The sequence below is a fragment of the Lynx canadensis genome, chromosome B2 (genome assembly GCF_007474595.2).
Source record: "Lynx canadensis isolate LIC74 chromosome B2, mLynCan4.pri.v2, whole genome shotgun sequence".
NCBI lineage: Eukaryota > Metazoa > Chordata > Mammalia > Carnivora > Felidae > Lynx > Lynx canadensis.
Genome location: NC_044307.1, coordinates 97,238,470 through 97,257,082, shown reverse-complemented (window position 1 = coordinate 97,257,082; position 18,613 = coordinate 97,238,470). Strand labels below are relative to the sequence as shown.

Genomic DNA, 18,613 nt, shown 5'->3' with positions numbered 1-18,613 from the left:
ATTAAGTACGTAATTTCCTATATAAAGTGCTCTTGCCAGAAATGTTTAAGCAAGCTTTTTCAGACCCAACTTTCAGTTTGAGAGCAAAACAGGGACAAATTAAATGACACATCGAAGAAACAATATGACAAATCCAAAAAGACATTTTATAAGACAGCTGCCCTGGTCTCTTCAAAAAGTCAATGATATGCATGGAAAAAAAGTTAATGGTTTTTCTTTTCATTTCTTAAAATATGGGGAGGGTCTAGTCTAGATTTAAAAGGCTAACCAGAGATGTAGAAACCATATGTAATGTGTGAATCTTGTTTAATTTTGGTTGGGTGGAGAAAGCTATAAAGGATATTCTTGGGACAATAGGAAAATTTTGAATATGGATTGTATGTTAGATAATATGGAATTGTTTTTAAAATGTGATAACAAGGGCGCATGGGTGGCTCAGTCGGTTAAGTGTCCAACTTCAGCTCAGGTCATGATCTCACAGTTCATGAGTTCGAGCCTCACATCAGGCTCTCTGCTGTCAGCATAGAGCCTGCTTCGGATCCTCTGTCCCACTGTCTGTCTGCCCCTCCCCGTCCCTCAAAAATAAATAAACGTTAAAAAAAAAATAAAATGTGATAGTAGTCATGTGGTTATGTACAAGACACCCTATGCTTATAAGACTTGTGTGCTGAAACATGGCGAGGTGAAGAGTCATGATGTCTGCTACTGCCCTGTCTAGATAGAGTGTATATATGTGCTCACTGTGCAGTTCTTTCAACTTTTCAATATGCTTGAAAGTGTTATACGTGTATAGTTGCATAGAGATACAACTATGTAGATACATAGAAAGATAAATGATGGGGGACCAAGGGAGAGAGAGTTGGCTTTTACTCTTGGAGACGTACGTTTTAAAAGCACTACCTAATTTTTAAAGAACTAACAAATTAATTTCCCCCTCTTTCTACTTCAGGCTCAAGAGAAGGGAAGATTAGACTATGCTAAGGTAAGTAGATTTTATACATACTACACAGTTTTCTACATTTCAATCTGGTGTTTGGCTTTTGTTTATAATCAAAAGGTCAAAAAAGAATCATCACATTCGGAGCTGAGGGACATTCACTGTTAGGTAATAGATATTAGCAGGTAAGTGTATTTATTGAGTGACTACTTCACTCCAGACATTGTGTTAAGTGTTGAGACTATAACAGTGAGCCAAATGAAGTGTTTTCCTTTTGAGACATATACAATGCAGTGTGGGAGGCAACAACTAAATGGATACATAGTATAATGTCATGTGGTGGTAAGTACTAGGAAGAAAAATATACTGAATAAGATAACCATTGCTAGAAAGATGCCTTTGGCCTCTGGATGCAAAACAGCTTTTAGCACCATCAGATAATACCTGAGAGGCACCATACACAGCAGACTCAGACTCCTAAAGGTAGTAGTTTTCACATCATCTGTGGAGCTTTTGAAAACACATATGCCTAGGTTACCACAGCATCACACCCTCTTTCACCAAGATCAAAATCCCCTGGTGGGGAGAGCAGGGCAGGGGCAGGACGGAAGTATTTGGAAAAAGGCTCCGAGATCATTCTGATACATAGCCTTGTTTAAAAAGTGCTGTGGGAGTTCAGATTTCAGTGAACCAGTGGAAGCCTCTGAACACATTTGGGTCACACTTGGTTTTCCCCTCAGGGACAAATGGAACGTTTTAGCAGGTGTGTGGGATGCATACAGCTGCTTGGCTAAAGAAACATGCTAACCATCTGGCTTATGCCACCATCAGGAATATCCAGGGTGTGAGCACACCTGCACCCCAAAGACAAGGAGGAAGAAATACGAGGTGTAAGGGCTCTGCTTGCAGTGGGACAGCTGAAACCCATGGTGATCTTTCAGGGCCGATCCAGAACCTTGTGCTCTCCTGGCAGCCCTGAGGTGCACACCCATGGCTCCACGCCTGTCCCCTCTTTGCCTTGACTGAAATGTAGTCCCTTCTTTTCTCTGTCTCACAAACTGTTGCTTTCCTTCGTGCTTTTTTTTTAAATTTTTTTTTTCAACGTTTATTTATTTTTGGGACAGAGAGAGACAGAGCATGAACGGGGGAGGGGCAGAGAGAGAGGGAGACACAGAATCGGAAACAGGCTCCAGGCTCTGAGCCATCAGCCCAGAGCCTGACGCGGGGCTCGAACTCACGGAGCGCGAGATCGTGACCTGGCTGAGGTCAGACGCTTAACCAACTGCGCCACCCAGGTGCCCCTCCTTCGTGCTTTAATACACGGTACATCTCTCAGTCATTGTACTTACTCTGTAATATTATAATGACCCATTTATGAGGCAGACCATAGACTGTGAGCTCTTGGAGGGCAGGGACAGTGTCATATTTGTCTTTATATACTTGGTGCTTAACACAGTGCTTGGCTCATGGTAAATAGTGCTGAAGGAGGTAGGGAGGAGGTAAATGGGTAAGTGAATGAGCAAGTGAAGCCGTGAGTAAGAAAATAGAAGACGTAAGAAGTCCATTGCAGGAGAAAATCTGGTATAGGTTTTCTTATATCAATCAGAGAGAAAAGATGCTTTCGACAAATGTTACAGGTATCAACAGAGTTAAAAGGATTGTTTGGGAAGGTTGTAATAAACTAGCTTGGAGATAAAGGCTGGGATTTCACTGTGTTAGCGTAAAGGAAAGCTAACTTATGAACAAAAAAGTAAGGGAAAAGTCAACACGATTTAGCAATAGAATAACTGTTGATCCTTGATGCTTATTTTTGACTCCTAGAACTCCTTCAGGGTTTCTTATTGCAGAAGCACATGACAATTGAAGAGCTTAGAAAAAAGGAAAAAATACAGTGCATGGATAGAAGGACACTCCTGGACCCAGCGGTGGCTCAGCCACCAACTCACTGCAAAATCTAAGAACCCTTAACCTCTCTGGTCTTTCTTCACTTTCCTTTGTATAAAGCGAGCAGTTTTAGAATAGTGCTGGTTTATTCTTTAGGCCAATTCCAAATTTGAGAGAAAATATTCTTCTTGGGCAGTGGGGGGCATTCTTATATACCTGAGGTCCACATTCATTCCTTCATCTACTTTATCCACTCAACCACCAGTTATTGGATATTTAATATGTGCAAAGCACTGTGTTAGTGCTGACTGCCACCATGAACAAGGCTGATGTAGGCTGTGCCATCACATGCTTCCTTGACTCAGACCTCCCTATCCAAAGTAGCCCCTCCCCCTTTGCTCTATTTTTCCTTCTTAACATTTATCATAATCTAAAATTATTATTTTCATTTAGTTTCTTGCTTCTGGTTTTTTTCTTCCATTGGAATGTAAGAGCTCTGAAGGTACATTATTCATGGTCGCATCATTTGTACCCAGCACAGGCTTTATGTACAGGAGGGCTTGTCAAGTGTATGCATATGAGTTGCATTAGTATTATTCTAGAAGTGCAGGAGGTTCTGGGAGGTCTGGAATTGAGGATTGTAGACTTCACGGAGCCATTTTAAGAATATATTGAGTATAGGGGCACCTGGGTGGCTTAGTCAGTTAAGCATTCAACTCTTGATTTTGGCTGAGGTCGTGATCTCACAGTTCGTGAGATCGAGGCACATGTCGGGCTCTGCAGTGACAGTGCGGAACCTGCTTGGGATTCTCTCCCTCTCCCCCCCCCCCCCCAAAATAAATTTTTAAAAACATTTAAAAAAGAAAAAAAAGAATATATTGACTATGTCACATAGTCCATCTCAATGTTCAGTAGTCCTATGGTTGCCTTCACAAGTGTGTAGTGACCATATTTCTTGTGCCAGTAAACAGAACCCCACCCCTCGGGAATATGTGGTGCGGTTCTGACATTTAAGGGCCATAGCTTGATCTAAGCAATTCATCTAGGCTTATCATCCTTCCACAGACCTAAACACAAGTGACATGGGAAAAAAAGGTTATGTCCATCTCTAGCAGGTATGGGGCAGATATCTGCAGGGTGTAGCTTGTGATATTGTCTCTTACACAGTGTACCACGGGCCCTTAGTAACACATGTCATGACCCACGGTCTAGGCGTCTCTGTTTTGCATGGGCATGGTGCTCATGCTGACTGATGCAGGCACCATGCTTAGCGCTTAGGTCTGCCCTTGGGTTTATCTGTAACTCTACATTTGAAAAACTCAGGAGCCATTTTTGGAGACCATCATGAAATGTGTTTGTTGCTGGAAATTTTGTTATTTCCAAGTGGTGAGTATTTACCCAAAAGCCAAATTTTATCTGAAAAGTCAGGTTTTGAGGACCATAGGAGATTATTTTGGCTATGTGCTTTTGTGGCCGTATAGGCCAGCTCTCAAATTTTGTCAGTCTCAGAATGGCGAGGAATCAAAAGAAGAGGTGATCATTTCAAAATCAGTTTCAGCTGGATATTGAGACTGTCACATTCAGCAAAACAGTGGTCTGTACTCAAACCCTCAGATGAGAAATTTAATTACTTTTTAATTGAGTTCCTGTTGTGATAGAGTCTGGATATGAATGCTTCACGGTACTACAATGCCTTTCATCTTAAGATATCAAAGCACTTGACAACCATTAATTCATTTTGTCTCTCCTGCCTCTGTACGGTGGTTAAGACAGTCATGGGAGTGCCCTTCCTGCTGCTGGAACTCATCCACCTGGGGTCTGGGCAAGGCTGGGAGCTGAGTAACCAAAAGGCGATGGTACCCAGTAGCTTCTAAAATAGAAAAACAAGAACGTCTTACTTACCTAGTTAAAACTTCAGGAGAAGTCTTATTAGACAGAATATAATTACCAGAAGTGAACCGTGACCCAAAAAGCCAGTGCTAACAGTTAAGCCCCTATATGCAATGCTGTGTGGATCCTAATTACAGTGGTTGGTCTGCAACCCTGAGTGTGTATTTCTCAAGACTATTCCACGTTCCCCAGGCTTCTGGCCCCACAGTTAAGTGCAGCTGATTTGGTGCAGTGCTAGAGGGAAGAGTGCCACCTATTGAATTGTAGGAATTTATGGGTACGGGTTGGGGCTGGTGGAGAAGCTTCTCGGACCACATTGATGCTTGGTTTGCTATGGTAACATATATATGTCTGAAAGAAAACGAATATGTTGACTACTCTTGCTTAGAAAAACATCTACAAACGTCTGTGTATTTTCCCCAGCTGGAGCTGAGCGTATGCCTGCAGCTTAGCCTACTGCTACTCGAAATAAGCCTGCTGCTAAAAAGACTGAGGCAGATGGTATTTTTACCACTTCAGGCAAAACATGGCACCTATGGTTCGGCTTTCTACAATTTTAATTTTTAACACTTTCAAAATGGCTTGCTTAAATATCTCCAGTGTAGGGATGCAGACTTTCCCCCAATTTCTTTTTAATAACTGCTTCAGATACACAGATATCAATAAATAGTACTTGGTCAAAACCAGACTCTGTCACCACTGTGATGGCCTCCTGCTCCCTTTCACAAATGCTTCCGACCGGGCCTTAAATGGGCTTTGACATTCATGCTAATTTTGACACAAAGACTCTAAATGGTTTTCAGGAGCTTTCTTTATAGTCATCTCTAGTCTTTACTGTGCAGTTCCTACCATTTTCCCCATGACTCAGTACAGAAAAGAGTTGTTTTTTTTAATGTCTTCTTCCTGAGGTTCACTCTAAGCACAGAGTTGTTCAAGGTTAAGCACTGGGTAAAGAAAGATCTTGCAGGTGTTAATTCATTAGGCATCCAGTTCTCGGTGGAACGTAAGAGAGATTTTTTTTTTAAGGAGTGGGGTTTTGACGTGCCCTCTCTGCTGGAGTCTGTTCAGGGTTGCGAGTGGCACACGCTTCTGGCTGCGTCCCCGCCACTCTCAAGTGCGGCGTCTGGAGCTGCTGCTTCCCTCCCCGCCCTCAGAAGGCCTTGCACATTCTGTTTTATTATAAAACGCATTTGCATAGGGTACACATTAAAATTCTCTTCCCACAAGCAAACAGTGCTGTCCGCAGACATTTGCATTTGCATGATCACATATCATCACTTCCCTTCAAGAAGAGAAAGAGAGTCTTTCCTCTCATGTCACAGTTCTCCTTTCCAAGGTTTGCCCTTTTAGCCATAGATTGCTTCAACCATTTTGCTGCATATTGAGTCCAAATTCTACTTTTTTGAAGCTTGAGTATAGAAAATTTTCTGTAAATATTATTGTCCTTTCTTTACTGACAAAGCCAGACTCTTTTTTTTTTTTTTTTTTTTTTTTTTTTTTTGGCAGGCAGTTTTTTGCCTGCTCGTTCTTTCTCATAACCCTAGCTAACTGGCTGTGAGAATTTTTCACATTGGCACATTTAGAGACCAGATGTTACTGTGTTTTCTCTTCCGTGTACCCCTTTCTCGGGCAGATGCTGCTTCTCCTACCCTGGGGCTTCACATTAGCTCCTTTGGTAAAGTATTCCATACGGCATTGCTGTATGCGCTAAATCTCTTGTTCCCTCTAACCTCCTGAAGTTGTCTTTACATTTAGGATTTCTGTTTTAGTGATAATAACAAAGACTATGTAAAAGCATCATCATTCCCTTCTCCCATCTTTTCCCGTAAAGGACTTGTGGTCTAATTAAATGAAGTGTTTATAATAGAATTTAATGGAAAAAATCCAAATACCATTATGATATGGGTACAGTTATGTAAAATCTTGATAAAGACTGGAAGACAGCATGTAAAAATATAAATACAGGCATTAAGGTGGTAACATTTCGGCATGTTTTAAAATAAATGCGCTGTATTTTTTTTTTTTTAAGATTTCTGTTTTTGACATATAGGGTCAAATCTGAATTAGAATTTTTTCAGATATGACCTGAGCTACTGAGAATTGAAAAATACCTCGCCTGAAATCATGTTTTTAGTGACATAACCAGAATTTAATTTTAGATTCCTGAAAAATACATACTTCTCTGGCAACAGGCAGAAATGCACAGCTGGAGAATGTAACTTTTGTATACTGTGAGTTTTTGTGCTGGGACTCAAGCAGTGGTTGGAGCACTGGAAGACAACTGAAGAGAACAGAAGCCTAGCACACTGAACAGGCACTGCCAGTGCTGATCCGATGACCTAACCACAGCACAGGGAAAGGTGCCAGAAGATACCGCCAGGACTGCCATCTGAAAGTTTTAAATCCCCCACTCCTTGTTCCCTTAAAAGTCAGATAAGGGGCGCCTGGGTGGCTCAGTCGGTTAAGCATCCGACTTCGGCTCAGGTCATGATCTCACAGTCCGTGAGTTCAAGCCCCGCATCAGGCTCTGTGCTGACAGCTCAGAGCCTGGAGCCTGTTTCTGATTCTGTGTCTCCCTCTCTCTCTGACCCTCCCCCGTTCATGCTGTCTCTCCCTGTCTCAAAAATAAATAAACGTTAAAAAAATAAATAAATAAATAAATAAATAAGTCAGATAAAACCAGTTATTTTTCTTTTGACAATCACATTTCAGACAGGTGTTTTTCCTTGCAGCAATAATGGATATTTATTTATTTATTTATTTATTTATTTATTTATTTATTTATAATTTTAGTGAGAGAGACTGTGAGCAGGGGAGAGGGGCAGAGGGAATGAGAGAGAATCTTAAGCAGTCTCCCCACAGCGCAGAGTCCGAGGTGGAGCTCGATCCCACAGCCCTGGGATCATGACCGGAACTGAATCAAGAGTCAGATGCTCAACAGACTGAGCCACCCAGACGCCCCTAGGTTTTCTGTAATCTTTTTTTAAAACAATTAACCAAAGTCAGTTTTTACAGCTACTCTTGGATTCTATATCTCCTTTAAAATACAATTATTGGGGTACCTGGGTGGCTCAGTGGGTTAACTGTCTCTTGATTTTGGCACAGGTCATGATCTCACAGTTCCTGAGTTCAAGCCCCATGTCTTGGAATTCTTTCTGTCTCCCTCTTTTACTACCCCCAAATAAATAAACATTAAAAACATTTTTTAAGATAAAATACAATTACTATTGATGGAAAAACAAGCATTAATTTCTGTCTGTATGTATGGCTTTTTTTTACCATGTGAAACTCTTAATCAAAAATAAATTCTAATCACTCATATAATAGTATCTTGAACCAGAGTTGTAGAGCCCTTAGGTCTTTTTTGCAAAACAGTTGCTCTTTGGATGTTCATTCATCCCCAGTCATCAAGCTAGTTTTTACTCCTTAAATCTCTGAGTATATTATTTTGCATAAGTCCCCAGTGACTATCATCTTGCTTTGATGATCTATTCCTTAATTTCTTAATGTTATTTTAAAATTAGATTCTTGCTTTCTGAGGTGTTAGCATTCCCACATACCTCCATGGCATCAACAGATTTGATGATCATAATCTCTATTCCTTTGTGGATCATGAATAATATTATTAAATACTATCAATAATAAACCTCTTTATGACATCATAAAATATGCCATTCTCTCAGTTGTTAACCCAAATAGTATTGATATTATTTGAACTCAATCCTCTATGCAGTTGTAAATCTTTTTTTATTTTTCTTCAAATCATATATTCCTAGCTTGTTGATCTACTTAGGTTTCTAATTGTATATGTAAACTGCTAAATTGGTTCGCAACAATAATATTTAGTGGGACAATCTCTCTCATTCTTGAAATTACCATTTTGAATTACTGGCCTCTAAAAATTACATATCTGCATAATACCTAACATTCATCAGGAGGCTAAGACTTAGGTTGTTAGTGAAGACCAGTTCTTAGTCGTAAGCCTGAAATTGTGTCTGGTTTTGCTCATCATTGTTCTCTGAGGGCCTAACACAGTGCCTGGCACATATTACATACCAAATATTTGTTGAATGAATGAATGAATGAATGAATGAATGACTCAAGATAAACCAAATGTTTGTGCCTATATTCTGTTCTTTTAATTTATAAGACATATTTAACTCTACCTTTGTTCTTCTTATTTCTTCCCAAGTATACTTTTAAGCAAATCGTTTTATCCTCCATGCCTTGCACTCCCTGGGGTTGAAACAAAGATTCAATTGGGATAACCTTTTGAATCTTAGTCTAGAAAGCTAACTAACAGTGCCCTCCAGGCTGGTTCTGTGGGTGAATGCTCTGCACTGTGGGGTAGCTGGATTCAATTATTGCTCCCAGTTTGTGGTATCAGGAGCCACCTGTGCACAGGAAGTGCCTATATGCCTTCATGTAGAGGATAGAGCCTTCTGTCCCCATAGAGGAGCCTATTTAATCCATTGAAACTGTTTTAACTAGATCTGAAGGAAACACTATTCTCTCTCTCCCCATCATAAAAACCGTGGAGAGGTATGGGCTTTCTAAAATTATGTTTTTTAAGAGAACAAAAAAGGAGGCACCACCAAGTAGATGCTGACTGTGGTTTTAGTTAGTTAGAAGTCTTGGTTATTACCTACACTGATATATTTCCAAGCTCATACACTAATTCTGCAGCCCAGTTTTATACAGAATTGAGGGCTTTGTGGTTTCAACATGATTAGTCTATCAGAAAGGTGTAATCTGTTTAGTTGGTACATCTGAAGCCATCCCCCCATGTTTCCTAAACAGTGTCTGCAAGCACTACTCAGCTTCTCCACTTACTACATAAGGCTGAGTACTAATCCTGGATGTGCTTAACTACCTTTCCTGAAATAGCAAGGTGGCTGTGCCACCTCAGTGTTCAAACAGAATTACTGAGATAACAATAGAGATCACAGGATCTGCAACATTTGGTTAGTGATGTGTAAGATGCTACTAAAGATTTTGGATGAGTGGATCCTGTCCCTTTCCCCCAAGTCTTTGACTTCCTGGCTTGCTTAAAGATTTTACCTATTCACCACATCATAATAAAGCCAGAGATATACCTCTGAAGATGGATTCCTGCATAGTGCAATGGTGCCCCCTGTGGAAGGTCTCCCTATTCTAGATCTAAGGAAATTACACTAACATTTATCTTTGATCCATTCCTAACAAGAGTTGTGTGCACCTGTTAGAAAAGGTTGTAAGCTTTTCTGCGTGCTGTGATCTCTTTAAAATTTATGCCCTAGTATTCATGCCCTAGTATACATTCATCGTGCAGTCTGCTCAAGACACATGAAGCACTTTAATCAAATGGTTCTATCAAATTCTACCCTTGAATCCCTTCATTTTATGGAGAAGAGATCGAATAACGTTAACAGTGTTCACAGTTACTATCTCACAGAGTCATGATTTTTTCCAGGTTTGCTAACTCCACACTGTGTATTCTTCACCACCGTACTGCTTCTTAAGGTGCTTTAGACATACTAAAAAAAGAAGTAAGGGAGAATTTGTATACAGGCTTTGGTTTTACAAACATCCAGGAAATGGTATGCATCATTCTATAGAGAGATAGTGATTGTCTAGTAAATGTCTGTCTTAGGATTTATGCTGAACTAGTGCAATAATTATTGTGATTTTTTTTTTTAACCAGCAAGCATTCTTCACTCTTCCAAGAAGGTTTTATGGATATAACCATTTAAAATAAGTTGTCATTACCATTCTCTTGAGGGAGGCAAAGATCTATGTTACCTTCTGTAACACCATAACATAGAAAACTGTATCTGAAAGAGGTATTAATCCTGCAGGTGTGGTTATATTTACGTGGAATACAGGGTAACTTCTTCACACCATACATTGATTCCTGCATTTGCCCCCAGTCTGATGCCACCTGGAAGATATGTCATTGTCATAACTCTCAATAGATAGAGTTTTTCTGCTGTTTGACGTGCACTCTAGTGATAGAAGTCAGAAATGTGTTTCAAGCTCATGCTGTATCAGGATACATGTTAGGATGTTAGGAATCTAGGGTCATGTAGGTAACAGTGGTAGTTTTGAGGCAAGTGATCCCCAGGTATCAGTATCCAAATACTAAAGCACATGAACAATTGAGATACGAGGAGGATTTAAGAAGTGTGTAAGTAAGATACAGACTCAAGTAGTTTATGTATTCCTCAAATAATCCTTAGGACTGTTGGATACCTACATGATGTGATTGCTCTTGTCCCATAGTTTTCTTTTTAATTAAATAACCAGCATAGTATTAGTCATGAGATTACAGAGTTTGCTGTTGATTTACTCCTAAAAAAGCTACAAAGAGTGGCTCATTGCTGCAGTCAACAACCTATGATATGTTTTGCTTTTTGAATATCAGTGTGTAGAATTAAGTTCCTCTTTGGAATATGATACTAAATTGAAAATGACTTTTGAATCAAAAATATGGATAAATCTGAGGTTATTTATAAATAGTTGGATTTTCTTTCAGAAGACATGATTGCTCTTCCTATGCAATTTAAGTCTCAATTTAAAATTTTTTTTTCAACGTTTTTTATTTATTTTTGGGACAGAGAGAGACAGAGCATGAACGGGGGAGGGGCAGAGAGAGAGGGAGACACAGAATTGGAAACAGGCTCCAGGCTCTGAGCCATCAGCCCAGAGCCTGACGCGGGGCTCGAACTCACGGAGCGCGAGATCGTGACCTGGCTGAAGTCGGACGCTTAACCGACTGCGCCACCCAGGCAGCCCTGCAATTTAAGTCTCAATTTAATATAATTCCATTTTACTAACCTCATATGTCCATCCTATCAAATGCCAATGAAAGTTCATAAACTAAGAATTAAATTGTACACTTTGTTCCATTTAAATACATCTTGGGGGTGCCTGGGTGTCTCAGTCGGTTAAGCGCCCAACTTTGGCTCAGGTCATGGTCTTGCAGTCTGTGAGTTTGAGCCCCGTGTCAGGCTCTGTGCAGATAGCTCAGAGCCTGGATCCTGCTTTGGATTCTATGTCTCCCTCTCTCTCTGCCCATGCTCTATCTCTCTGTCTCAAAAATAAACATTAAAAAAAATGTTTAATAAAAAAATATATTTTGAAATCAGATACATCTGCTTCTACCCTGAGCTATAAGTCAACCTGTCTTTCTTTTTTTTAATTTTTATTTTTATTAATGTTTATTTCTGAGACAGAGAGAGACAGAGTAGGGGAGGGGCGGAGAGAGAGGGAGACACAGAATCCGAAGCAGGCTCCAGGCTCTGAGCTGTCAGCACAGAGCCTGACACGGGACTCGAACTCACAAACCGTGAGATCATGACCTGAGCTGAAGTTAGTCGCTCAACCGACTGAGCCACCTAGGCGCTCTAACCTGTCTTTCTTAAGGAGCAAGACTACTTTGCCTGAATTCTCTGCCAAGGGGTCAACAATTTAGATCAGTTTTGAGTATGCCAGCAAAATGTTTTTAACTGCATGAAAATATCTCTAAAATACATATATACATACATACATATATGTACATGTAGGAGTACCAAATTGTATGTATGTATGTATGTATGTATGTCTGGTTTTGGGTTATTTGTACATATAACAGGGATATATATAATCAGACATCATAATTTGTGTGAAACGAGTTGTTTGGTTATGAAGCTATTTGTGGACTCATAAATGTACTTCGCTGAGATGTTGAGCCTTGAAATCAGTTCTGAAACCTCACTGTTCCACCCAAGGACTCACTAGGCCCAGCCCTGCTTAGGTTAGGCCCTGTTTCCAAGATTGGAAACAACTGGGCACATTCAGGGTGGTGTGGCCGAACTGAAGTCTCACTCTCAACAGCAGGCTACACACCATCTAGACTGAGCCTAATAGAAATGCGTGGAGAAGGCAAGAAAAATTCTACCAAATCTGTCTTTATCATGTTTTTTTTTTTTTCCTTTTCAGAGGAATAGATTCAATTTTAAATGGTCCAGATGATTTGGAAATTCATTTTTCAAAAGTTAGCATGTTTCCAATTCACTAATAATCTGGAGATTTAAAATATTTAAAACAACTTCATGAATCTATGTAAAATAGTCTGTGAATGTTTATAATTAAAGCCAGGTGCATTATATAATATTACATCTAAGTTCTGTAATGAACTCCCATGCTCTCTTCTTCTTCAAGTCTTGCATGTGAACGGCATTTTTTAAATTTCTATTTATTTGTTTGAGAGAGAGAGAAATAGAGAATGCGCACTTTCATGTATTAGTGGGGGAGAGGGGCTGAGGGAGAAAAAGAGAATTTTAAGCAGTCTCCATGCTCAGTGTGGAGCCCAACGTGGGATTTGAGCCCATGACTCCTGGGATCATGACCTGAGCTGAATCACAAGTCAGATGCTCAACCAACTGAGCCACCCAGGCACCCCTTAGTAACATTTTACTGATGTCAGCGTAATTTGCCAGACATCATCTTATTTGTTCTTCATAATAATGTCATGTGGCATAAAGATGATCTTCCTGATTTTACAGGTGAGGTGGGCTTAGAGAAGCCTGAGGTTACACATGTCCAGGTCCAGAGTTTCCCTATTAATGTTTGCTCACTGCTTCTTTACAGTTGTTTTTCTTATTATTATTGGAACAGCAGAAACGGATTAACCAGTCTTAGGAAGAGAACATCTCCTCCCATTATTAGATTAAAAAAGGTTCCTGTGTGGCTTCGTCTGGGGTATTCTGCTCCAGGGTGCTTGAAAAACTGCCATATGTAGAAATAGTTGTATTTTGTCCCTCCTGGAGCCCACCTCTTCCCTCACCACCCATCTCCATGGGCTTCAGGTCCTGGGACACAAGGGAAAAGGAGAGCAGTGTAACAAATGTCATGTGTGTCACATAGGCTTGCACAATTATACAGAATGATCTTAATCCTGCAAAAGAATAAATAGATCTTATTAAAAAATATCTTAAAGCTCAATACAAATACATATAACAGGAATTTTACAGGCTGTTTTACGAAAGAAAACTACTCTGATATTTTATAAGGGAACAGTAAAAATGTTAAAGCATGGGCTAAATTATATTTGTCATTTTAAACTCACTAATCCTGGGGCACCTGGGGGGTTCAGTCAGTTAAGTGTCTGACGTTGGCTCAGGTTATGATATCACGGTTTGTGGGTTTGAGCCCCGCATCAGGCTCTGTCCTGACAGCTCAGAACCTGGAGCCTGCTTCAGATTCTGTGTCTCCCTCTGTCTTTCTACCCTTCCTCTGCTCGCACTCTGTTGCTCTCTCTCACGAAAATAAAACATTAAAAAAATTTTTTTAACTCATTAATCGTTTATCCAATGACTTAAAAGTAGTATGAACCCTGAGGCTGGTTTTTAAAAATAGTGGAAACAACGTGAGGTAATAGTGTCCTTTGATTGTGTGAAACCCCAAATGCCGTTACTGCAGTCAGAGTTTTGCATTGAAATTTTTAGTAAAAATAAGTTTTCATCATTAAAGATTTAAGTAAAAATATATTAGTATATTAGTTTTGTTTTCTGACTCAATAGTGGATGTGATAACATCTGAGTCTTATTCAGTGCCTATTTGTTTAAAAAAAAAAAAAAAGTATGACCTGAAGAATATACTTAATCAAGTAAAATATTTTTGGCCTTTTATTCTTAACATAAAATGTAGAAATATTCCACTTCTTTTTTTTTTAATTTACATCCAAATTAGTTAGCATATAGTGCAACAAAGATTCCTTAGTGCCCCTTACCCATTTAGCCCATCCCCCCTCCCACAACCCTTCCAGTAACCCTCAGTTTGTTCTCCATATTTATGAGTCTCTTCTGTTTTGTCCCCATCCCTGTTTTTATATTATTTTTGTTACCCTTCCCTTATGTTCATCTGTTTTGTCTCTTAAAGTCCTCATATGAGTGAAGTCATAGGATTTTTGTCTTTCTCTGACTAATTTCACTTAGCATAATACCCTCCAGTTCCATCCACGTAGTTGCAAATGGCAAGATTTCATTCTTTTTGATTGCCGAGTAATACTCCATTGTATGTACATACCACATCTTCTTTATCCATTCATCCATCGATGGACATTTGGGCTCTTTCCATACTTTGGCTATTGTTGATAGTGCTGCGATAAACATGGGGGTGCATGTGTCCCTTCAAAACAGCACACCTGTATCCCATGGATAAATGCCTAGTAGTGCAATTGCTGGGTCATAGGGTAGTTCTATTTTTAGTTTTTTGAGGAACCTCCATACTGTTTTCCAGAGTGGCTGCACCAGTTTGCATTCCTACCAACAATGCAAAAGAGATCCTCTTTCTCTGCATCGTCGCCAACATCTGTTGTTGCCTGAGTTGTTAATGTTAGTCATTCTGATAGGTGTAAGGTGGTATCTTATTGTGGTTTTGATTTGTATTTCCCTGATGATGAGTGATGTTGAGCATTCTTTCATGTGTTGGTTGGCCATCTAGATGTCTTCTTTGGAGAAGTGTCCATTCATGTCTTTTGCCCATTTCTTCACTGCATTATCTGTTTTTTGGGTGTTGAGTTTGATAAGTTCTTTATAGATTTTGGATACTAGCCCTTTATCTGATATGTCATTTGCAAATATCTTCTCCCGTTCTGTTGGTTGCCTTTTAGTTTTGCTGATTGTTTCCTTCACTGTGCAGAAGCTTTTTATTTTGATGAGGTCCCAGTAGTTCATTTTTGCTTTTGTTTCCTTTGCCTCTGGAGACATGTTGAGAAAGAAGTTGCTGCGGCCAAGATCAAAGAGGTTTTTGCCTGCTTTCTCCTCGAGGATTTGATGGCTTCCTGTCTTACATTGAGGTCTTTCATCCATTTTGAGTTTATTTTTTTGTATGGTGTAAGAAAGTGGTCCAGGTTCATTCTTCTGCATGTTGCTGTTCAGTTTTCCCAGAACCACTTGCTGAAGAGACTGTCTTTATTCCATTGGATATTCTTTCCTGCTTTGTCAAAGATTAGTTGGCCAAGAAATATTCTACTTCTAATTCTTACTGACATTTGTCCTGCAGCCATATGGCACTTTTAGTTACGGTTTTTAAAAATGTGTATATTGAGGGGCGCCTGGGTGGCTCAGTCAGTTAAGCGTCTGACTTCAGCTCAGGTCATGATCTCACAGTCCGTGAGTTCAAGCCCCGCATCAGGCTCTGTGCTGACAGCTCAGAGCCTGGAGCCTGCTTCGGATTCTGTGTCTCCCTCTCTCTCTGACCCTCCTCCATTCATGCTCTGTCTCTCTCTGTCTCAAAAATAAATAAACATTAAAAAAAAATGTGTATATTGTAATAGAGGTGCATGATTAACATAATGATGGCTTCAATTTTCTGTCATCTCTGTAAATATGGTTTTATCCAAAGTTGTTTGACTTAATGTACTATTTTAAATCTGTGATGTATCATGAAAAAATTTGCCCTTGTGCACGGGCTTGTAAATTATATTATGACATAGATATGTGCTCTCTTCTCAAATGAAATTGAAATGCTTTCCAGTTCATGTAAGAGAAAGAAAAGGCATTATACCATGCTAGTTAAGAGCAAGAACTACTTGGGGTACCTGGGTGGCTCAGTTGGATAAGCGTCTGACTCTTGATTTCAGCTCAGGTCATGATCTTGCAGTTTGTGAGTTTGAGCCACACATCCAGCTCCACACGGACGGTGCAGAGCCTGCTCGGGATTCTTTCTCTCCCGCTCTGTCTGCCCCTCCCCCATTTTCACATGCGCTGTCTCTCTCTCAAAATAATAAACTTTAAGAACAAGAACTGCTTGAATCTTCACTCTAGCACTTATCTTCTGCATTACCTTGAGCAACTTACTCTTGCCTAAGTTTATTCATCTATAAAATGAGAATAATATTAGTATCTGCCTCATAGGGCTGTTGTAAGGATTGAAGATATGTATGTCTTAGTGCTGGGCACACATAATTACTATGAGATTGTTGTTATTGCTGCTGTTGTTATTAGTAGTAGTAGTAGTAGTATCACTTTAATACCAGGAGGCATACCATTCTTTTAATTTTACCCAAGAGTTCATGTGATTGAGGAAATAACTAAAAATTCTCTTGTTTCCATTTCCTTTCCTTTGGTTGAAATAAGATACTTAATTAAAATCAGTAGATTTTTTTTCTGTAGACTTTTGCAAATAATTTATGGTTCTAAGTAAAAAGGAATGCATTTTCTGTTGTTTGCAGTTTGTTTAGCATAATGTTTATCATACTAGAGAAAGGTTTTCATCGTAGCTTTTCCTTTTGTACCAGTTCTTGCCACTCAGAAGTTGGGAAGACTTTTCAACTGAAGTACTATAAGCTAAAATCCTTGTGTTGGGTGGGACTTCGGAGGCAGCCTTGTCCCACCTGCCATGTCTCCTGAGAATTTTATTCATACTTTCTCTGATGTCGTCATCCAGTTGCTGAGGACTTCCAAAAACAGGGGGTTCACACCTTGTCAAAAATAATTCTTCTGTTGTTAGACAACTCTAGTTATTTGAAAGCTCTCTCTTACTTGTAATTGAAATCTGCTTCCTAGAAATTTCACCTTGTTGCTCTTTGTTCTGGGTCCTGAAGCTTATAGAACAGGACTGCCCCATCTTCCATTTAATTGCTTTAGATATTTGAAGATGGCTTTCATCTCCTTTAATTCTTTCCTCCAGGGTAAACATTCCTTAGATGACATGTTTTCAAATAACTTCTTCATCCTAATACTGAACCTGGTCTATTTTGGGTTTTTTTTGGTTTTTGTTTTTAATTTATTTATTTTGAAAGAGATAGAGATCGTGAGCTGGGAGGGGCAGAGAGAGAGAGAGAAAGAGAGAGAAAGAATCCCAACAGGCTCCTCACAGTCAATGCAGAGCCTGACGCTGGGCTCAATCTCATGTACCATGAAATCATGACCTGAGCCAAAATCAAGAGTCGGATGCTTAACCAACTGAGTCACGCAGATTTCCCAAACCCAGTCTATTTTGAATGCTCCTCTTCACACATGGCCATGGCATCCAGGACTGAACATAGTTTTCTAAACATCAATTGACCATCAAACACTGCAGCATGACCATTCCTGCCCATGTTTTGGACATGTACATCTTCAGATGCTGCTGAAGTTTGTGTTTGTTTGTTTGTTTGTTTGTTTGTTTGTTTTTCATCTGTATCACAGTCTTGGCTTATGTAAAAAATGTGGTTATCAAAGATTCTCAGCTCTTATTTATGAATCACTCCCAAACTGAGACTTCCACTTTTACAGTTAATTTTTGAAACCTAAATGCACAAGTATACACATGTATCCCTATTACATATCACCTCACTAGTATCAGTCGTGGTTCAACATGTCAAAACCAGTAAGACTTTGATGCTATCCGTGTGTTAGCTTTCTCTCTTGGCTGCATGACATCTGAAAATTAAAATTTAATATGTATTTCTTCTCCATCTACATTCAGATAATCCACAGAACTGTGATAAAGGAAAGAAAACCAAGTTGAGGGTTTTTTTTGTTTTTCCTTTTTTATTGAAGTATAGTCAACACATACTATTACATTATTCCGGGTGTACAAGATAGTAATTTGACAAGTCTATATGTTATGCTGTGCTCACCACAAATGTAGCCACCATTAGTCATCATACAACACTATTACAGTACCATTGACCATATTCCCAGTGATGTACATTTTATCTCTATGCCCCCATTATACATTGCATAAATGGAAGCCTGTATCATTCACTCCCCTTCACCCATTTTGTCCATCCCCCAATCCTTCCCAACCACCACTTTGTTCTCTGTATTTATGGTCTGTTTTTGCTATTTGTTTACTTATTTGTTTTGTTTTTTAGATTCTACATGTAAGTGAAATCATACGGTATTTGTCCTTCTCTCTCTGACTTCTTTGGAAGAACGTCTGTTCAGGTCC

The 18,613-nt window shown here is 39.5% G+C and overlaps 1 protein-coding gene across 2 annotated transcripts in view; it reads left to right on the top strand.

The window, feature by feature from the left end:
* Positions 1-18,613, top strand: part of PDSS2 (decaprenyl diphosphate synthase subunit 2) — a 262,983-nt gene that overhangs the window by 236,101 nt on the left and 8,269 nt on the right. For both annotated transcript variants that reach the window (XM_030316061.1, XM_032593230.1), the window contains exon 7: positions 950-982. In XM_030316061.1, the coding sequence (XP_030171921.1) occupies positions 950-982 (33 nt within the window). The remainder of the gene's footprint in view (positions 1-949; positions 983-18,613) is intronic.